This window comes from Nycticebus coucang, chromosome 1 (assembly GCF_027406575.1).
Source record: "Nycticebus coucang isolate mNycCou1 chromosome 1, mNycCou1.pri, whole genome shotgun sequence".
Classification (NCBI taxonomy): domain Eukaryota; kingdom Metazoa; phylum Chordata; class Mammalia; order Primates; family Lorisidae; genus Nycticebus; species Nycticebus coucang.
In genome coordinates, this window is record NC_069780.1 from 45,053,367 (window position 1) to 45,071,938 (window position 18,572).

The window sequence follows — 18,572 nt, forward strand, 5'->3', positions numbered from 1 at the left end:
TGTCCTAGCACTGAAGGTAAGATATCCTGAGGGTCTGTCAGTTTTGTTGAAATAAATGGCAGCACAGTCAGAAAAAAAAATTACAGCCATTTATAATATAGATGTTTTATATAAAAATCTCCAAATACCAACGTAATATGGTATGCCATAGTCATGTCTATTTTAAAAATGAAGAAAATATTTCTCACTAAAAATAATCATTACACAAAACAGTCAATGAACACTAGAAATAAAACTGTTACCGTAGCTGCTGATTTGCATAGCACTGAGCTGATTACCCAGCTGGGTGACGGATGAAGTGGACATAGGACTTGAATAAGAGGACTGTGTGGAGGGTTGGTAGGGTGCATAAGAAGATGTCATACTGTTGACAGGGACAGGGCCCGGAAATCTGAGAGAGATAAAAAGGGTTTTAGAGCAGTGGTTCTCAACCTTCCTAATGCCACAACCTTTTAATACAGTTCCTGTGGCTCACGACCCACAGGTTGAGAACCGCTGCCCTACAGTTTCATAAGCAAACAACATCCAACAAATGTCAATAACTTCATCGCACTTTACTTTTGATTTAGTTTGAACTTACTGGATGTTTATTTTTCCTTATTTTGCATTAAACAATAACCACCATCTGAACAGAGTTCCTATTATGTTGCTCTGTGCCTTAGATTCACATAACGGATTCTTATCAATTTTAAATTTTAAATAAAATTAAATTTTCCCAAATGATATATTTTGATTTCAACTTCTCCAACTGTAAACTGGAAACTCTTTCCCTAGTGGCCCACATCTTGCCTTCTGTCCCCAAATGCCACTTAAGAGGTCAGGAGCACAGCCCAGGAATGGCTTGTGGTCTGCCTAAAGTTCCATGACCTGTTTGTGACAACAATGGGACCAGGCTTTCCCCAGGTCTTAAGTGAATACACTTTCTAAAATATCATACTAATTTTATTTTGTCATTTTTCTTCATATGTCTTGGTTTGAATAATTATTTTAAACAAAACTTAAAATTGGCCAAAAGACTATTACTTTGTATGATATTAAGCACATTCCCAGAATAATGCTATCTCACATTTTGTGTTAAATAGATGAATGCTCTAAATGCTCTTTCCCTGTAACTCACAACTACGAGCTATCCTATAGAAGATAACTGATTATAAAATTTAGAAGGTACAGTGTTGTAACCCAAAAGTATTGCTAAACAAAACTGTCGAATTCTTCTCCTATAAAAAAGTTTTAGAAGACCAACAAAGATTAAGTATCCTATGATTTAAATATTTGGGGGGGAAAGATGTATAAAGATAGAAAATATAAAAGTTAACTTTTTTGTACTTATGTTTGAGGGTCACAATGTATTATTTATTTATTGGTGCATAATAGATGTATATAGTTTCAGGGTACATGTGCTAATTTAATACATTTACACAACTTGTAAAGATCAAATCTGTGTCCTTGAGACATCCACCACCTTAAATATTTATCTTTTATGCTATAACCATTTGAATTATTTTCTTCTAGCTATTTTTAAATGTATAATAGATTATCGTAAACTGTAGTCACCCTGCTGATCTAACACTAGGTCTTATTTCTTCCATCAAACCATGTATTTGTGCCCACTCATCAAAAGTTAACTTACACAGTAAAATCTTTCTTTATATTTCTACCCAATTAATGACACTGATGAAACACTCGGGGCAAAATATAATTCTAGTCTTCCATAACACATTTAAAATATGTTGTGAACACTGAAAAATGTTTCCAAGAATTATATTAAAGACTTGTTTTATCAATCCATTTCTTCTTTTTATTTTTTAAGAAATAATACTTTGTCTTTTTTCAAAAATTCAGGCATGGGGGTAATTAAACACAAGCAGAATGTTTACTCTGTAAGAACACAGAAGTAGATGCAGGATAAGCAGGGACTGGGCTAGCAGACAGTTAAATGAAGAAAAAAGTCCCCACATTTTCAAAGATGTGTCACAAATGTTAACAAAACTAAGGGGAGTTTTATGTTTTTGGTTTTTTTTTAAAGATAGGGTCTTGCTCTGTTGCCAACACCAGAATGCAGTGGTGTCATCATAGCTCACTGCAACTTCAAATTCCTGGGCTCAAACAAGCCTCCTGCCTCAGCCTCTTGAGGAGCTGGGACTATAATCACGCACCACCATTTCTGACTAATATTCTACTTTTAGGACAGATGGAACCTCGCTCTTGCCTAGGCCAGTCTTGGACTTCTGGACTTAATAATATTTTTAAAATAGAAAATTCTGGCCGGGCACGGTGGTTCACACCTGTAATCCCAGCACTCTGGGAGGCCAAGGCGGGTGGATTGCCTAAACTCACAAGTTCAAGACCAGCCAGAGCCAGAGCAAGACCCCGCCTCTAAAAACAGTCGGGAATTGTGGCAGGCACCTGTAGTCCCAGCTACTCAGGAGGCTGAGGCAAGAGAATCACTTGAACCAAGAGTCGGAGGTTGTTGAGAGCAATGACACCACAGCATTCTATCGAGGGTGACAAAGTGAGACTGTCTCAAATAAATAAATTTCTATAAATAATTTTTTTGCATAGATAATACAGGTAGGACAGAATATATTTCAAATAGGAGTTATGACACAAGCAGCTTCAAGTATTATTTTGACTTAACAAAAGGTTAAATATTTAAAATACAAAATGAGAGAATATACAACCATCAGCTACTACTTTTAACCCATAAATGCTTACTTATCATTCAGTATTTATTGTACGTCCTGAGAGTCACTTCAGAAATTCATGAAGAAACCATTTCTTTCTGATCATCTTAAATATGGGAAGTATTATAGTCTTGGCCTTTAAAAGTAATATTATGAACTTAAAAACAAAAATAATATTAAATATTAAATTAACAAAAATCCTCACATAGCAGAACATTTAAAATACATGATTGGGTATGATCCTTTTCAATTTCATTACCTTACCAAATTAGTCTATCCACAGTCACACATAAAGTGGGGGTCAAAGTTAAGTAAGAATCCTGGTCCTCACATTACCAGCATTGAGACCCAGGATGTGATCACAGACAAACCTCTTCTCTGTAGCTCCCAGCTTTAAAATTGTAACAATGGAGGTGAAACAGAATGATCCCTTCCTCTGCTATAAATATAATATGATTAAAATTAAGAACCATATAGAGTTAAATATTTCTCTTGGTAACTGCCTTCATTTAACATATTTCTGAGTGAAATATAAGAAACATTCAATTATGTCTTTTAACTTACTGTTTTGTTGAATGTCAGAAAAAGGTAGATTCACCACCAAAAAGAAATCAATAAAGAATTACTAACAGATGATTAATAAAACATGAAAATGTAGTCTCAATTTAACCCTAGTCCTCTACAGAGTTGATTTAGTTGTCCGTGGCCTGTTCAAATTCACATAGTCCCCATTTTTAACTTTCTGGCAAATTACACAAGAAATGAGATACAGGCCAAAGTTTGTGTATGTAAAGTGCCAAATTTTCCAAGGTTTGATTAAAACAAAATGTAGATTTTTTAAATACTCAACCCATAGAGTAGAGAAAATAAAAGCTCTGCCAAATCTTACCATTGTTTTTCACATTAAAAAAAGTTAAAAAAAAAATAACCACTAGTTCTCTTATTTTTACCACTCCCTCCTTTTCCATTGAAATCAATTTCTTGGTAGATTCACATACATCAGCTTCAATGTGGAAAGACAAGGGCCCTGTTTCCTGAATTCACCATTTTCTGGTCAAAACGTGTCACTTACAATTGACTACTTGACTTTTTCCCTTATAATTAAAAAAAAAAGAGAGATTTTTAGGTTGTAGATTTTATTTAACAGTTTAATCCCACCCAGGAGTAACCCCATGTAACTTCAGCACTACTTATGAGTTTAAGATATTTATTCTTCCTCATCCAAGATGAAAAGTACAAAGGACTAGCCCAGCTCTGTGGCTCATGCTTGTAACCCTAGCACTTTGGGAAGATGAGGTAAATGGATCCCTTGAGCTCAGGAGTTTGAAAACAGCCTGAGCAAGAGCAAGACCCACCTCTACTAAAAATAGAAAAACTAGCCAGGCATTGTGGTGGATGCCTGTAGGCCCAGCTACTCAGGAGGTTGAGGCAAGAGGATCACTTGAGCCCAAGAGTTTGAGGTTGCTCTGAGCTATGGCGCCATGGTACTCTACCCAGGGTGACAGAGTGAAAACTATCTCAAAAAGAAGGAAGGGGGGGAGGGAAAGAGAGAAAGAAAAGGACAAAAAACTGCATATAATTTTTAAAGTTTATGAAACATTATACTCAACAATATTTTTTAAATAAAATTTTTTATTGATACATGTTATACTTTTCTGTATTTTAAATTCAAATCAACATAGTGGTCAAATTATATCTTGCTTTTATTTGTTTAAATATGGTAAAAATTAAGGGATATCTTTGATCCTTTAGGTAAGAGTGACACAGAAATGCTTGAACCCACAAAAGGGTCATAAATCATCTATGTACTCTTTGACAATCTCATCCATCAGACTGGTATGATTCATCTGCACAATCACTGTGTACTTTGCTCTTAAACTTTACTATGTTTACAAAGTGTGTCTGTTCTGGGAGGGCAAGGTAACATGGTAGCCATGGAGGCTCAGCCTGAAACAGTAGAATTTTCTTCAACTTTTTCATTTTTACCCCCAATTCCAACCTTCAATGCAGTATCCAAGTTGTAGCAAGCTTTCCTAGGAATAATAAGCAAAGGAGACCAAGCTGTCATATGTAACTAGATTGAGCTCTGTGGAAGGACAAGCTACAGACAGTTGCTCTTCCATATCCAGTGGACATAGTATTGATAACCACTAACAAGTGTCGAGTACTTCACGGGGACTCTGCATGCATGAATCATCAAAATCTTCTCAACCACACACTATTGTTGCAGTTGTCATGAGCAAACCAACACATGGCAAAGTATCTGCCTGGGCCAAGATTAACAGACATGTCCCAACTCTAGGGTCTGTGCTCTCCCTGTCCAGGAGCCTGTGCCGAGCTCACAACCACACAGCCAGGGTCTTTGTGATGGCAAAGTGCACAATTCACTTACTCCTAAGCAACCTGATTCAAGTAGAAGAAAAAGCAATAAACCAAAAAGATCATCCAGTCCAGCTAACACCAGTGACGGAAACCTTTTCTAAACTTGAAGCCAGCTGTTCAATCTTTGCATTGCATTTTAAAAACCACCTGTGATGCCTGGAAGTTCAAAACAATGAATTTTTCCAGATCTTCTCCCCTTTACTTCTGGACTGAGAAGTCTTTGTTCTCATTTTATGAGTGAGGAGAATGAGGACCAGTGAGGCCAAGGAACTTCACCGGCATCTACAGTTAGTTAACCACTTTCACCAGAGGAGGTCTCCTGGTTCCCAGGCTTTTTGCTTTCCCTCTCTTGCCCTTCCTATAATCACTCTCGTGAGACTAAAGGTGGTAAGGTCAGGTCCTGACAAAGGCCTTTGACTTCTTGTTCCAAGCTAAAACCGCAATCACACTTAAACCAAATTAGAGTCCTCCTGTTTCCTGCATTAACTTCCCAGTGCATCCCACAGCCACCATTTCCATGGCAAATGTTATCAGGACAAACAGTTAGCAAGTATGAAACTCACAAATGCCCCATGCAAGAATTAATTCAATGAATTAAAATATCCCAGTAGGAGTTTTCTTACAATGGAGGACTAGAGGGTTCTTGAAAGCAATGTCTAAGTGGCTTCACCATTCAGTAGGGTCCAGATTTACATTAAGGCGTTACTCCCCCTTCCTCCCAACAACCTGGGAAAGGAACCTGAGAAATAAAGCCTCTCGGTAACTCCAGAGTAAACACTGCCTAGCCCTTGGCAGTGTGGCTCTCAGCTGCAACACCTCACAGCACAAGCAATAATGAGATTTCTAAAAGGGAAGGTGTGATGCTGGCTCCCTTCCCAGGGAACAGTGCCAAGTGGGCTGCAGGCTCTGAATAGTTCATACATTTCATACCGTGGCTTCTCCATACCTGCTCCCAATTTTTCCCTTCCTCAATTTATTACGAACACAAACACAAGATTTATTTCCCGTGTTGTTTTTACTATAGCCCTGCCTTTTGAGAGTCCCTCACTGGCATCTCTGGGCCTTCCACATCAAACTCACGACTTTACCATTGGCCACAATCTGATTTAATTTAAAAATATTCATTAAGCACCTCTTGGCACTGACTCAGTGCTATGAAGGATCAAAGAAATAAGGTGACTTAAAATTTTATTGAGAAATACAGGCCACAGGCATCTAAAGAATTAGCAATTAATACAAAATTCTAAAACTAAATACAACTTAAAATTAAAAGGCGTGGCATTGACACAAGTAATTTTATGATATATTTTTAAATACCTACTAATGTTTTTTCCTCCTAACTTATTTTTTTCTTTTCCTACATTGTCTTCACTTAAGCTTTTCAGGAGATCTTCCCAAGAATGTAGATATTATCCAGAGGTCAAACTTTCAACCTATAAACATGTAAGTTTAGCAGGTATTTCTGAGACTATTTGAGTACAATATACAAATGAAGGCTGGAATCTACCTAGCTCACCTTTGGGGAGGATGACCTGAGGCATGAGCTCCATTCTGGCCAAACTGATGGGGTCCAGAAGGTGGAGGGCCAGGAGGCAGCATCGCCCCAGGAGCAGCAGCCCCCAACGGCCCTGCTGGCTTCATCATACCTGCAAGGGAGGGGCATGAATTTAGAAGTATATCAACGTGCAAAGAGAGATGACATAAAGATAATAGGTTAACAATAAAACGAGGCAGAAGAGGAAGGAAACAAATGGATTAGGTCAAGATCCCTTGATTTAACCATCACCTTCAGACTTGTCAGTGCCAGGCTCTGGCAGAGGTACTTGTCATAATGATAAAAGAACAGGAAAGAAAGTAATAATTTTAATACCACACAACTAAAGCAGTAGTAATAATCTCTGCATGGGATCAAGGCACCTCAATGGAGCCTACTACCCCACAAAGAATACTTAGAAAACACAATGGAAAGCAGGATCCCTTAAACTGAGGTATGGTTGGATGCCAGAAAATAAATATGGCAAAACAGTAAGAGGCATGATAGAGCGTTCTAACTCTAATTGTAGGGCATCAAAGAAAAAGACCACTGAGAATGCCCTTGAGTGACACCAGGAGGACAGCAAATGGAGAGTAGGATCTGTTTTTCTAAAAATCCTGAGCACATCCTTTGCTTACTAATTTTTTCTCCATCCTAAATAGTTGGGTGATAAATAGTTGGGGGACTGCTCCAGTCATCATACTCACTCAAACAAAATACAGGATCACATGCAGTTAATGACTGTGTTTTCATTTATAAGCTCTTCTCAAACAGAGATCTTTAATGGTTTCTCTTTGGAACTATCTTTAGACATTTTTCTTTTTTCTAGAGAAACTGCTGTTTCAAGTTCCCATATGGCCACTTGGTAGTAGTTGTGTGGCCCTGGGCAAGAAGCTTATCTTTGAGGACCTCTGTTTTCGCTCTATAAAATGAAAAGCTTACATTACTAGATTACCTGTGAGACTCCTTCTATCCCACTGAAAGAAAAAGAGAAGTGCATTCTTCTGTTTGTTCTCTCTGCTTCTACACTGCCTGTTTGTGCTCCAGCCTATTTGATTGACTTTTGTTCCTACCCACCTCTCTGGCAAGGTCACCATGACTTCCTGGCCACCTGCTATGCCCTCTTCCTCTGGACCTCATGATGGTACTTCATACTAACCTCTTCTTTCCCCTGTTCTCCTCCTCCAGAAAGTTTATTTCCTCAGAAAGAAAGGGTCTGACTGGATGACCTGCATTCACCCAGGAGGAGTTTTTCATACTGTCATTGTAATACGTTCAAGGGAGTACTTTCTTATGTTGGGTGATCTAGAATGACAGGTGACCTGTGAAGGGCCAGTTTTCATGAATAATATTACTGAAACTTTTACAAAGGTTTCTTCTCTTAAAACAGAATACCTTAAACTGAGGAAATATTTTATGTTAACTCTACAGTCACAATTTCATTTATCAATTTTCATTTACCACCATTTTCAATATATATTATTATTATTATTATTATTTTTTTTTTTTGTAGAGACAGAGTCTCACTGGACCGCCCTCCGGTAGAGTGCCGTGGCGTCACACGGCTCACAGCAACCTCTAACTCTTGGGCTTACGCGATTCTCTTGCCCCAGCCTCCCGAGCAGCTGGGACTACAGGCACGCCCCCACCTACGTGGGAGGCCAAGGTAGAAGATCACTTGAGCCCAGGAGTTAAGAGTCCAGTCTGGGCAACATAGTAAGACCTCTTCTCTAAAAAATACAAAAAGTTCTAAACCTCAAATTCAACAAAGTTAGAAAAACTGTGAAGTCACCCAGATCTGGGTCTGAATTCCTTCCGTACCATTTAATAGCTGTGACTCTGACAAGATACTTTATTTCTTAGAGACTTGACTTGTAACACCAAGTCATGGCAATAATGACACCTATCTGCAAGGATTGTTCTGAAAATTAAATGAGGCGATGGATACAATAGCAGCCAGAACAACTGTTTCCTCTCTCCTGGCTATATCCTCTGTTCTGCTCTTTTCAAGCATTTTTATCCTAATGAGTGCAGCCTCTCCATCTATCTATATCTACACACACTCTATAACTATATGCACACTTGTATTTTCATTTTGGACAAAAGTAGGAAATCTACAACATTACTTCTCCACCTTTTGGCTAAGATCAAATGTGAAAATCCACAATAGCTGCACTAAGATATTTTCAATTTAATTCTATGCACTAGAAGAAATAGAAAAATATTCTTTTTTAAAAATAGTACTTTTGGCTCGGAACCTATAGCTCAAGTGGCTAAGGCACCAGCCATATACACCAGAGCTGGCAGGTTCGAATCCCGCCAGGCCCGCCAAACAACGACAACTATAACCAAAAAATAGCCAGGCATTGTGGCACCTGTAGTCCAAGCTACTTGGGAGGCTGAGGCCAGAGGATCGCTTAAGCCCAAGAGCTTAAGGTTGCTATGAGCAGTGACGCCATAGCACTCTACTCAGGGTGACAGCTTGACACTCGTCTCAAAAAAAAAAAAAAAAAAAAAAAAAATTAAATTAAATTAAAAAACTACTTTAATAGGAGTTTTCATCAACAATCCCCATCTGTTTAGAAAATCAGAAAACAGTTCCAATATATGTGAGCAGAATTGTTAGACACCAATCTTAATAAAATGTACTCTCCCTTTTATTTCTGCGAATCAACTCTATAGCAATGATTCAAACTCATTCTTACTCAACAGATGTTTTACATGCTTTCGAGGCATTTACAGAAGAGACAGCCCCATAAACAAATCATTATAGTGCCAACCGGCGATGATGCTATAATATGCTCAGGGACTCTCTAACTCTGCCTGAGGGAATCAAGAGGAGTTCAAAGAGGAAGAACTGCTTGAGGAAAGCCTTGAAAGACAAATAGAGGTTTTCTTGGCATGGTGGACAGGTGGGATGGCAGTCCGACGGCAAAGCTTGAGCAAGATGTGAGAGAGGACAGCATGATCAGGACCTGGGAAAAGGCTCAGTGTGTAGAGACTGTGGGGAAACTGGCCAGAGTGGAGGTTGTCCAGCTTTGTTGGGGTCAGACTGCAAAGTCTTGTGTGTCATCTGGACTCCATCCCTAGGGCAAAGGGAAGTCAGTATCACTGGTATCTGCAAAGTCATAGTCCTCCCTGGGCCATATTATTGACATTTTTTGAAAGAGATCAGACACAAAGAAAATTAAGTTCTTCATAAGACATGAGAATGAGAATTTTCATGAGAATTTTGATAACACTATACAGTGAGAAGGAAATAACTGTGCTTAAGCAAAAAAAAAAAAAAAGAAGAAGAAGAAGAAGAAAGGAAGGAAGGAAAGGAAGGAAAGAAAGAAAGAATGGAAGGAGGGAGAGAGAGAGGGAGGGAGGAAAGAAGTAAGGAAGGAAACGAAAATATCTAAGATCCCAAATTGGTCTTTAATACAGTGGTAGATACTGTACATTAGTTTACTCAACAATAATTACAAGCCCTTTCCAGTTTGCCTTCTGTATAGTCCTGAATTGGAAAGACAGAAACTTCATTTTCTAGACTCCCTTACTTTTTGGGTTGCCATGTGCACTGAAATCGTCAAAGCGACACACTCTTGTGGGGTAGAAAAGCAGTGACTACTGATCAGACTGATGCATCTTTAAGGACCACACAGGCTTGAATCTGGTTCTCTTTCTTTAGTATCAGGCTTGCTTCCTGATGCCCTTTAACAAATCCCTTTCCACCAGAGAGGATTGTTTTCAGCAAAGGAGCCCTTACCAAAACCACATCACAGGAAAGTATACCTTGAATTTGGCCTTGGATCTGAAAGCTAAAACCAAAACTAAAAACCACATGGGGGGTGGGGGCAGTGAGGGGAGGAGAAACTTACCTAAACTAAACAAGGATAGGCTTCCTGAGGTCTCTATCATATGTCAGAATGGCTACGGGTCCTGCAGCACTATGCGGAGTGGTATGTCTACATAAGCTCACCTTTTATTGGGAGCATTACCACCACCCCCACAGACCCTGTCTTAGTTCCAAGACATCAACACTTCTTGACTTTCAGCTTCCAGACAAGCAGTCCTCAACCAGGGGTGATTTTGCCTTTAACAAGACACTTGGCATTGTCTGGGACATTTTTGGTTGCTACAAATCCCAAAAAAGTAGGGGAGGTACTACAGGTATCTGGTGGGGTAGAGGCCAAGGAAGCTGCTAAATATCCTCTAATTTCCAGGATAGCATCCCCTCCACACAACAAAGAATCAGTTTGTCCAACTGCCAATAGTTTTGAACTGACAAACCTGCTCCAGAGAGCAGTATGCCTAGCCTTAATTCCTTCTCCACACTTTTTACTGCATTCTTTCTAAACTACACATTGGATTGTGACCCTTCCAAGACTAAATTACTACAGAGGCACCCTATGGCCCCTTTTAATAAAGTCTGAGTTATTTAAAATGGTCCACGTTCAACTCCTGTAATGTCTTTCACTGCTTACATGCCACACCTGAGCCATGCTGAATATCCTGCAGGTCATCAAAAGTGCCACCTCTGCAATCCCAGTAAACTGCCTCCCTGCTTGGCCGCCTCTTTCTCATCTTTCAGGCCATCCCCTCCAGGAAGATTCCCTTCTCTCTACCACCTCTGGGGTAGGTGCCCCAACCACCAACCACCACTTCCTCTCTGACAGTACCACGGAATTATAACTATTACTTTTAAATTTAGTGCATTTGCCATCAGAGAAGCATGTACTATAAGGACTGAGATTAGGTTTATTTTATTCATTGTTGTATCACCACAAATATTTTGCTTACTCAATAAATTTGTTAAATAAGTTACTACATAGCATCAGCATTAAAAACCCAGTGAATAGGCATAAATGGAGATTTGGTATATGAGAAGTACAGAGCAGGAGTGGCCACTGGCCAGATCTTTGGTGGAATAGACACTTGAAGGAACCACAACTAGGTTGCCTATATCTGTCAGAAAACTAGAAGAAAGATCAACAAAAGACTAGACAAGAAGACAGATGATGACTAAAGATTAAGGTACCTCAGGTTATTCACCACAGAGAAATAAAGGCTGGGGTAATTTAGTGTAAGCTCTAAATAACTAAATAAAAACCATTTACAGAAAGGTATAGTTACAGAGTATGGCAGTTTGATTATCCATCTGAGAAGTACATAAGGAGAAAGTGGTTTAAATTGAAGCATGAAGGATTCAATCCAACAAAGAGCTTTTTAAAATACCGGTAAACACCAGGGTGTTGTGCTAATGAATGCTGCTGCTTGTCATTCACTTAATTCACTGAATAAACATTTATAATTAGCTTGATTTAGCCATTGCATGATGTATACATATTTCAAAACAACATGTAGTTTGTGACAAATATATACAGTTTTTCATTGTCAATAAAAACATGTCTTAAAAACACTTCCCTGCTCCAGGCACATTGCTTCTAACAGTGTGATGAATGGTATAGAGGCCTGCTGAGAAGTTAAGAGAACATCATTTATAAAGAAGTTTGAGGAATAAAATGGCCAAAATGCCTGCAAGCATGGCGCTTGAACTGAGTCTGAAGAAGTGTGAAGGTAATCCTGTTATGAGGAAAATGTGGAGGCACAGGTTGACTTTCTGATATGGGAAGTGATATGGGAGTTCAAGTACAAACCAGCTTGCAAACAACAGTAACTTTTTTGTTTAATTTCAGATTTATATAAGGATACAAATGACTAGGTTACATTGTTTGTGCAAATGACAATAACTTAATATCACAAATATGGGAACGAGGGAGGTGAACTAAAGAAAAGGAAATATGTAAAATAATGAAGGCCCAAAGAACTTAAAAATATAAATGGGGCAATGACCATAAAAGGTTTTAAGTCTTTGTAAAGATCTGCTTTGGAAACTTTTATATAAGAAAAGTCCAAATTAGATTTGCTTGCTATAAAAATCCCTCTGACTCAAGAGTTGATGGCTTAGAAAAAAGGCAGTGCTGGAGAGCCGGGTAACGGTTAAAGGACCATTTTAGTAATATAGGTGAGAGATGGATATATTGAACAGAAAAACTGACAGGAAGATGGGAAAGAGGAACCAAGTGGGAAAGATTTGGGAGGACTGAGTACACTGGCTCCTACCTATAATCCTAGCACTCTGGGAGGCTGAGGCAGGTGGATTGCCTGAGCTCAGGAGTTCAAAACCAGCCTAAACAAGAGTGAGACTCCATCTCTAAAAATACCAGGCACTGGGGAAGGTGCCTGTAGTCTCAGCTTGCTCGGGAGGCTGAGACAAGAGAATCTCTGGAGCCCAAAAGTTTGAAGTTGCTGTGAGCTGTGACACCACAACACTCAATCCAGGGCAGTGATCAAGGGAAGGAGGGATTTGGGCAATCCATTGCATTTGCGTAGATAAAAAGGAGAAATCTGTTTTTGAAATAGAGTTTCTGCTGTGGACCACTAAATAAATGATGCTACTGAGTGAGTACTGAAGACCAGAAAAAAACAGACTTCTAAGAAAGAATGCCAAACCGTTTGGGACATGGTAAGTTTGACATGCTGAGTAAACAGGTAGGCCATTGGAAATACGGGTCTGGAGCTCAGGAGAGACATCTGGGCAAGAGGAATACATCTCAGAGACAAGCACTTCATGTGGAATGATATAGCTTCAGGACAAATAGAGTGAGAGAAGAGGAATGAAGATAGAACATAAATGGAGAAACAGCAATATTAAGGGTCATGCAGAAGAAGGAAGACGCCTTCAAAAAGAGATGTCCAGAAAGTAACCAAGAAAAACAACAAAAGGATAGTGTCATTGAAACCAAAGTAGCCAAGAGTTCTGCAAAAATGGTAGCAATAAATAACATTACGTACAAAAGAGCACAGACAGGACAATGTCTATTACTTTTAGAAATAGGAGGCCAATGGCAATCCCAGTGAAAGAAGCGGAAGGGAGGATGGAGGGGCACACTATGGAGTGTAAGGAGAGGCAAAGGCAGACAGTCACAATTCCTCCAAAATGATCTGGGAGACCAAATGCACTGGAGGAGGTTAAAGAGGCCTTCTCAAGAAGATGGCTAAGAAGAGAGGAAAGAAAGTGCTGCACTCAGATGTGTAAGAGAGTTTGCGGTTTGCCTTCCTGAGTGGCTGGAGTATGAATTCTGGCTCCACTACACACCAGCTCTGGGAACTTGGAAAATCACATTATATCAGACATTCAATTTTCTTATTTGCAGAAGAGTGCTAATAATTTAATGCATAGCATTGTATGAGTATTAAATAAATCAATACATGTGAAGCTTTTAGGACTAGATTTTGATACATGGTAAGCACCAAAAAAGAGTAATTTACAATTATCATTATACATAAGTGCTGAGGAGGAATGAACCACTGGATAGAGAGAAACTAGAGAGATGGGTTAATGTCTCCTACAGGATACAGAAAGGCAAGATTATAAATGTTATGGGGAGGACCGATCCTGAGCATGGAGAAGGATACCTCATCTGGAAATCTTTAAAAACTGGGGGTAGATTAAATAATAAGGGTGACTTCACACAGGACATTCACCATCTCAGAACATCTTCTGTAGCAAACTATGTGTGGTCACTAACATCAAGCCTCCCCAGAGGCTTTCCTAACCCCTCCCTGACTGCTCTTTCTCTGTGCACCCTTCCGAGCACAGCCTGGATGCCAAACACCTGAGCCAGTCCCAGTGATCCCTGAGAATTAATTACTCATTGATTGATATATGGTCCATTTCCACAATGGATTATCATTACATATAAATGATCTATAATTGATCTAGGACCAATTCTTCCCATAATGTTTAGTATTTTGCCTTTCTGGATGCTACAAGAATGATTTCCCCAGTTTCTCCCCACGTGTCTAGTGGTTTATTCCTCTTCAGTACTTATATACATAGAGTGCCAAAAAAAGAAAAATGTATACACATTTTAAGAAAAGAAAAACCTGTATTAAAATTGTAATAATATATATCAATAACAAAAGATAAATACAAGTCACACCGAGCACCTCTTGAAATTGCAGAAGTCAAACACAGTTAAGTATTACAAAATTAATACAGTTTTTTTCTTAAAATACATATATATTTTTGGCACCCTCTGTATAATGATACATCTGTGGTATGGATTTGAGTGGAATTCCCAGCATGTTCTCAGATGACCAGAAACTGTCTTACCCAAATGTTTGGGACCATCAGACCTAAAACAAGCTATTATTAGCCTCACCCCTGTCTCCTAAAGCTTGATTGCTCCCCTAGAGTAGCTCTTTGATACAGGGAGGTAGCCTCATGATATTGGCTGCCATCAGAATAATAGTCATCATTCCCACTCCATTATTCCTTTCTCTGCCATTCTGCCTCCTAAAGCCAGGATTTGCTACTAATTACCATATTTAAAGCAACCAGTATTGTTCAATAATAATTTCAAGGCAAGACCAAGTTTTTCATGTTATTATTATCAGTGAGTAATCTTTAGTGTGCCAATCTAACAGTATTTTTCCAATCTCAAAATTGATTTTCAAATATTATTGCACCAATCACCTTAGCACATATATGTATTAAATTTAATTCATGTATTATTGAATATTTACAATAATCTCACAGCACTAAGTAACAATGAGAACAATGACAGTAAAAATAAAACACCCAGAACATCATCTTTTAGTCTATATTTAGAAACCAAACTATTCATCCAATAACTGAACTGTAACTCTGATATGAGAAACTTTTCCAAATAATCCTATAATCTCATGTCATTGGATCATATAACAACCATTCAATGCTTTCAAAGTTCTTCTTCCAGAACATCTTATGGCTCTGAATCTGAAAACTGAATACTTACATACAAGGCCAAAGAAGACATTTTACCTTGTGGAGATACTGCATGTGATGGGTCTCCATAGTGCCCATAGTGAGGGGGAGAAAGGCCTATTCCAGGCTGGGACTGAGAATAGGGGGGTGTAGCCACATAACCTTGTTGACTCATCATGAAAATATCATTCCAAACGATAGTTCTACAAAAGAACTCTGCAATAGAAAAAAAAATTTTTTTTTTAATGTAAGAAAGCTTTAGTCACTTAATGCTATTAAAAATATAAACACTGCTAATGTTTATGATGCTTTGAGGAAATGTACAGTAGCAGGTGCATGAAACATCTTAATATCACACAATGTACAGTATCATACCATTATCTCTTAAAATGGGTCTAACCATAGCTTTTTGAAACTCAAGTAAATCACTTGAATAGTTCTGGGCACATTCTCAGGCATGAAACCTGAATAACAACTTCCAACCACTTTTTTCAGTGGAAGCCTAAAATGTGGTCTAAGTGTTCCTACTATTCTGTGCTTTTGGTTTCCACCGCCACACTTTAGCACAGAGTGTACCATGCTATTCAACTGACTGACCATCATAACCGCCAGAAGTCTGCAATCAGGTGTTTTATGATTTGTATCTTTTTAGAGCTCTTCTACATAGCAATTTTAACCTGGTAGTTAGGACCAAGAGAAATCATAGTCCAACAAATATAGCAAATGATAAAGTTAATAATGGACTTGTTTGATGACTCATAATTGACCTAGCCAGGTGGTAAGCTACCGACATTTGCGTGTTGTCAGTAGTGTCACAAAGATGACAGAATTTCTTTCTGATTTAAATGGTATCACTCCTCTAAGAACACATGCACCTACATTTAAAGAACTAAGGAAAAAACCGTAACTTCCTATATGTGTAGGCGCACACACTCACAAATATAACACACTCATCTTGATTCTACTCAGAATCCAAACATCAATTTGCTTTAAATTTTCCAGTTTTCACAAAATAAGAGATATTCCATAGGACTGTTTTCAAAACACCTTTTATACAAGACAGAATGCTCTGAATCGTAGCAGAAGTGGGCTTTCATTCCATATCTGCCAACACTTCACTATGTGATGTGGAATAACCCAAAGAACCTCTGTGGCCTCAGTTCCCTCCTTTAGAAAACAATGACTCTGAGAGCCTTCCAGGTCAAAAGTCTACAAAGTCTCTCCAGTTTCTTCACCCAGCCCAGGCACAACGTTCCCACTGTTCTTTTTATTTGCTGCCTTTTAAGGTGAAAGATCTGCAATACCTTCTAAGACCTGAAATCTGTATTCAGAAAATAGCATTTCAAATTTAAAACTCGAAGCCTAAAATTGGTAATTTGGTTTCGTTTTCACATCAAGTTTCCAGAATTAAAGCAACCAAGTAAAAATAGTATGAGATCACTTTCTTCACCTTGGAGAACTAAAAAGAGGAGCGAGAGAGATAGGCAAAAAGCCTTCTTCTGGTCCACTTTGTTCCTGACAACATGTTTTCCCTCCTCCCACTTAGCAGAGAGAGACGTGGCAGCTTGAGCTTTGGACAAGCTCATCCAACTAAGCACATTTAGGAAGTCAGCAGAACACACCTAAGTGGCAGCCTGTTGCTGAGTAACAGAAAGAAGGGCCAAGCTATTCACTCCAAAGAGCAGGAAGCAGCCAGGTCCCTCTAAACTGGGTCCTGAGAGGAATTTGCTTCCACACGCAACCGAGTTTGCCACGTCAAACTTCCTCACACAGCACCAAGTTTCAGAAACCTGACTCAGCTTCAAGCGGCGACATGGCAGAAAGCCACTTGGCATGAACAGGCCCAGGATGAAAATCTGGGCAGCTCCAATCGCAAAACGAGCCCTCCAGTCCACTGTCACCCACGGTGCACTTCTCACCCCGCAACAAGTTCGGATTTAGCCAAATCAGTTTCACCATCAGGATGTCCCGAAGCTAACAGATACAGTTGCCATTTTTTACTAGGAATATTTCTAACAGTCCCTTCCCTCAAGAAAAAGGAAATTAAGTTGATACACGACCAGGAATCCGCTGGCAGGGACACTGAAAGGCTGTAGCTACTGAGGATTCTAACCAAGCAGCTGTTGCATCCCGAGGCTCAAAGGTGGGGGCGGGTGGAAAAGGCCCACGCCCACCCGCCCCATTATTACACCGAGGGCTACAGGGACTGGGTGTGAGGTCTCCTCCCGCCGCCCCCGCCACAGGTGAGCCTCGGCCTCAGCCGCCCGCCTCCCGGCCGGCACTGCGCCCCGCTCCAGCGGTGCCGGGGAGGGGGCCGTCCCGCCTGAGCGCGTCCGGGCTGGGCAAGGCTTTACCTGGTCCCGCTCCCGCACGCTGCGGGGCTTCCGAGAGCCTGCGGCTCCGCGCCTACTGCGGGTTGCTCCGGGTGACCCAGCTCCCGCAGCGGCTGCTTCTTCCGCCGCGCCTTTCCCCCGGCCGGGTGTCCCCACAGGCTCGTCTTAAGCGCGGAGTTGCAGCTGGGCTGGGAACTGCCACGTCAAACACTCCCGGCTGCGCGCCCCCGGCGCCGGGGCTCAGCGCGGCCGCCGCGCTCCCGCGGGCGCACGCGCACAGGCGCCGGAGGGGGCGGGCCGGGGCGGGGCCACAGAGCCGGCTCCGCGCGGTGGCCGTGCCACCTCCCTCTTTTCTCTTTGGGCCTTTTCCCGTTTTTTTTTTTATTTGTTTGTTTTCTTCTTTTTCTGCCTTCTTTCCTCTCTTCTCTTCTAGCAGGCCAAATGATTTAACGTCGTTGCTAAATCAAGATCATTTCCTCTCTGAAGCCCTGCAGGAAGGAGAGGGAGCGCGTTCATTCATTCTTCCAGCCAACAGGTTGCAGTTTCAGCAACTCATTCATTATATGTTACTTGAATAGCTAATATTTCTGGTAGTCCATTGCTGATACATACAGACAAGTACACGCTCCCGGACCTTAAGAAAAGTACAGTTTAAAGGCAAATCTGGCATGTGCACACGAACAATTTGATGACACCCTAGTACAATGCAGTACGGAGGAAGGAACCCCCAGGCCGTCTGGTCACGTGTGAAATGGGGAGAAGGATGCCTCACATGAAAAGTGTGGGAAGAGGTATCCCCATTGAAACTGGGATTGCTGGAGTTCTGTGTACCCCTTCAACGC

General features: G+C 40.2%; 1 protein-coding gene across 2 annotated transcripts in view; it reads right to left on the reverse strand.

Annotated features, from left to right (window-relative positions):
* SEC24D (SEC24 homolog D, COPII coat complex component) overlaps positions 1 to 17,959 on the reverse strand; it is a 129,292-nt gene extending 111,333 nt beyond the window's left edge. For both annotated transcript variants that reach the window (XM_053572074.1, XM_053572053.1), the window contains exons 1-4: positions 17,752 to 17,959; positions 15,455 to 15,613; positions 6,583 to 6,712; positions 243 to 391 (exon numbers count right to left, since the gene is read on the reverse strand). In XM_053572074.1, the coding sequence (XP_053428049.1) occupies positions 243 to 391; positions 6,583 to 6,712; positions 15,455 to 15,575 (400 nt within the window). In that variant the 5' untranslated portion in view covers positions 15,576 to 15,613; positions 17,752 to 17,959. The remainder of the gene's footprint in view (positions 1 to 242; positions 392 to 6,582; positions 6,713 to 15,454; positions 15,614 to 17,751) is intronic.
* Positions 17,960 to 18,572: the final 613 nt, after the last annotated feature.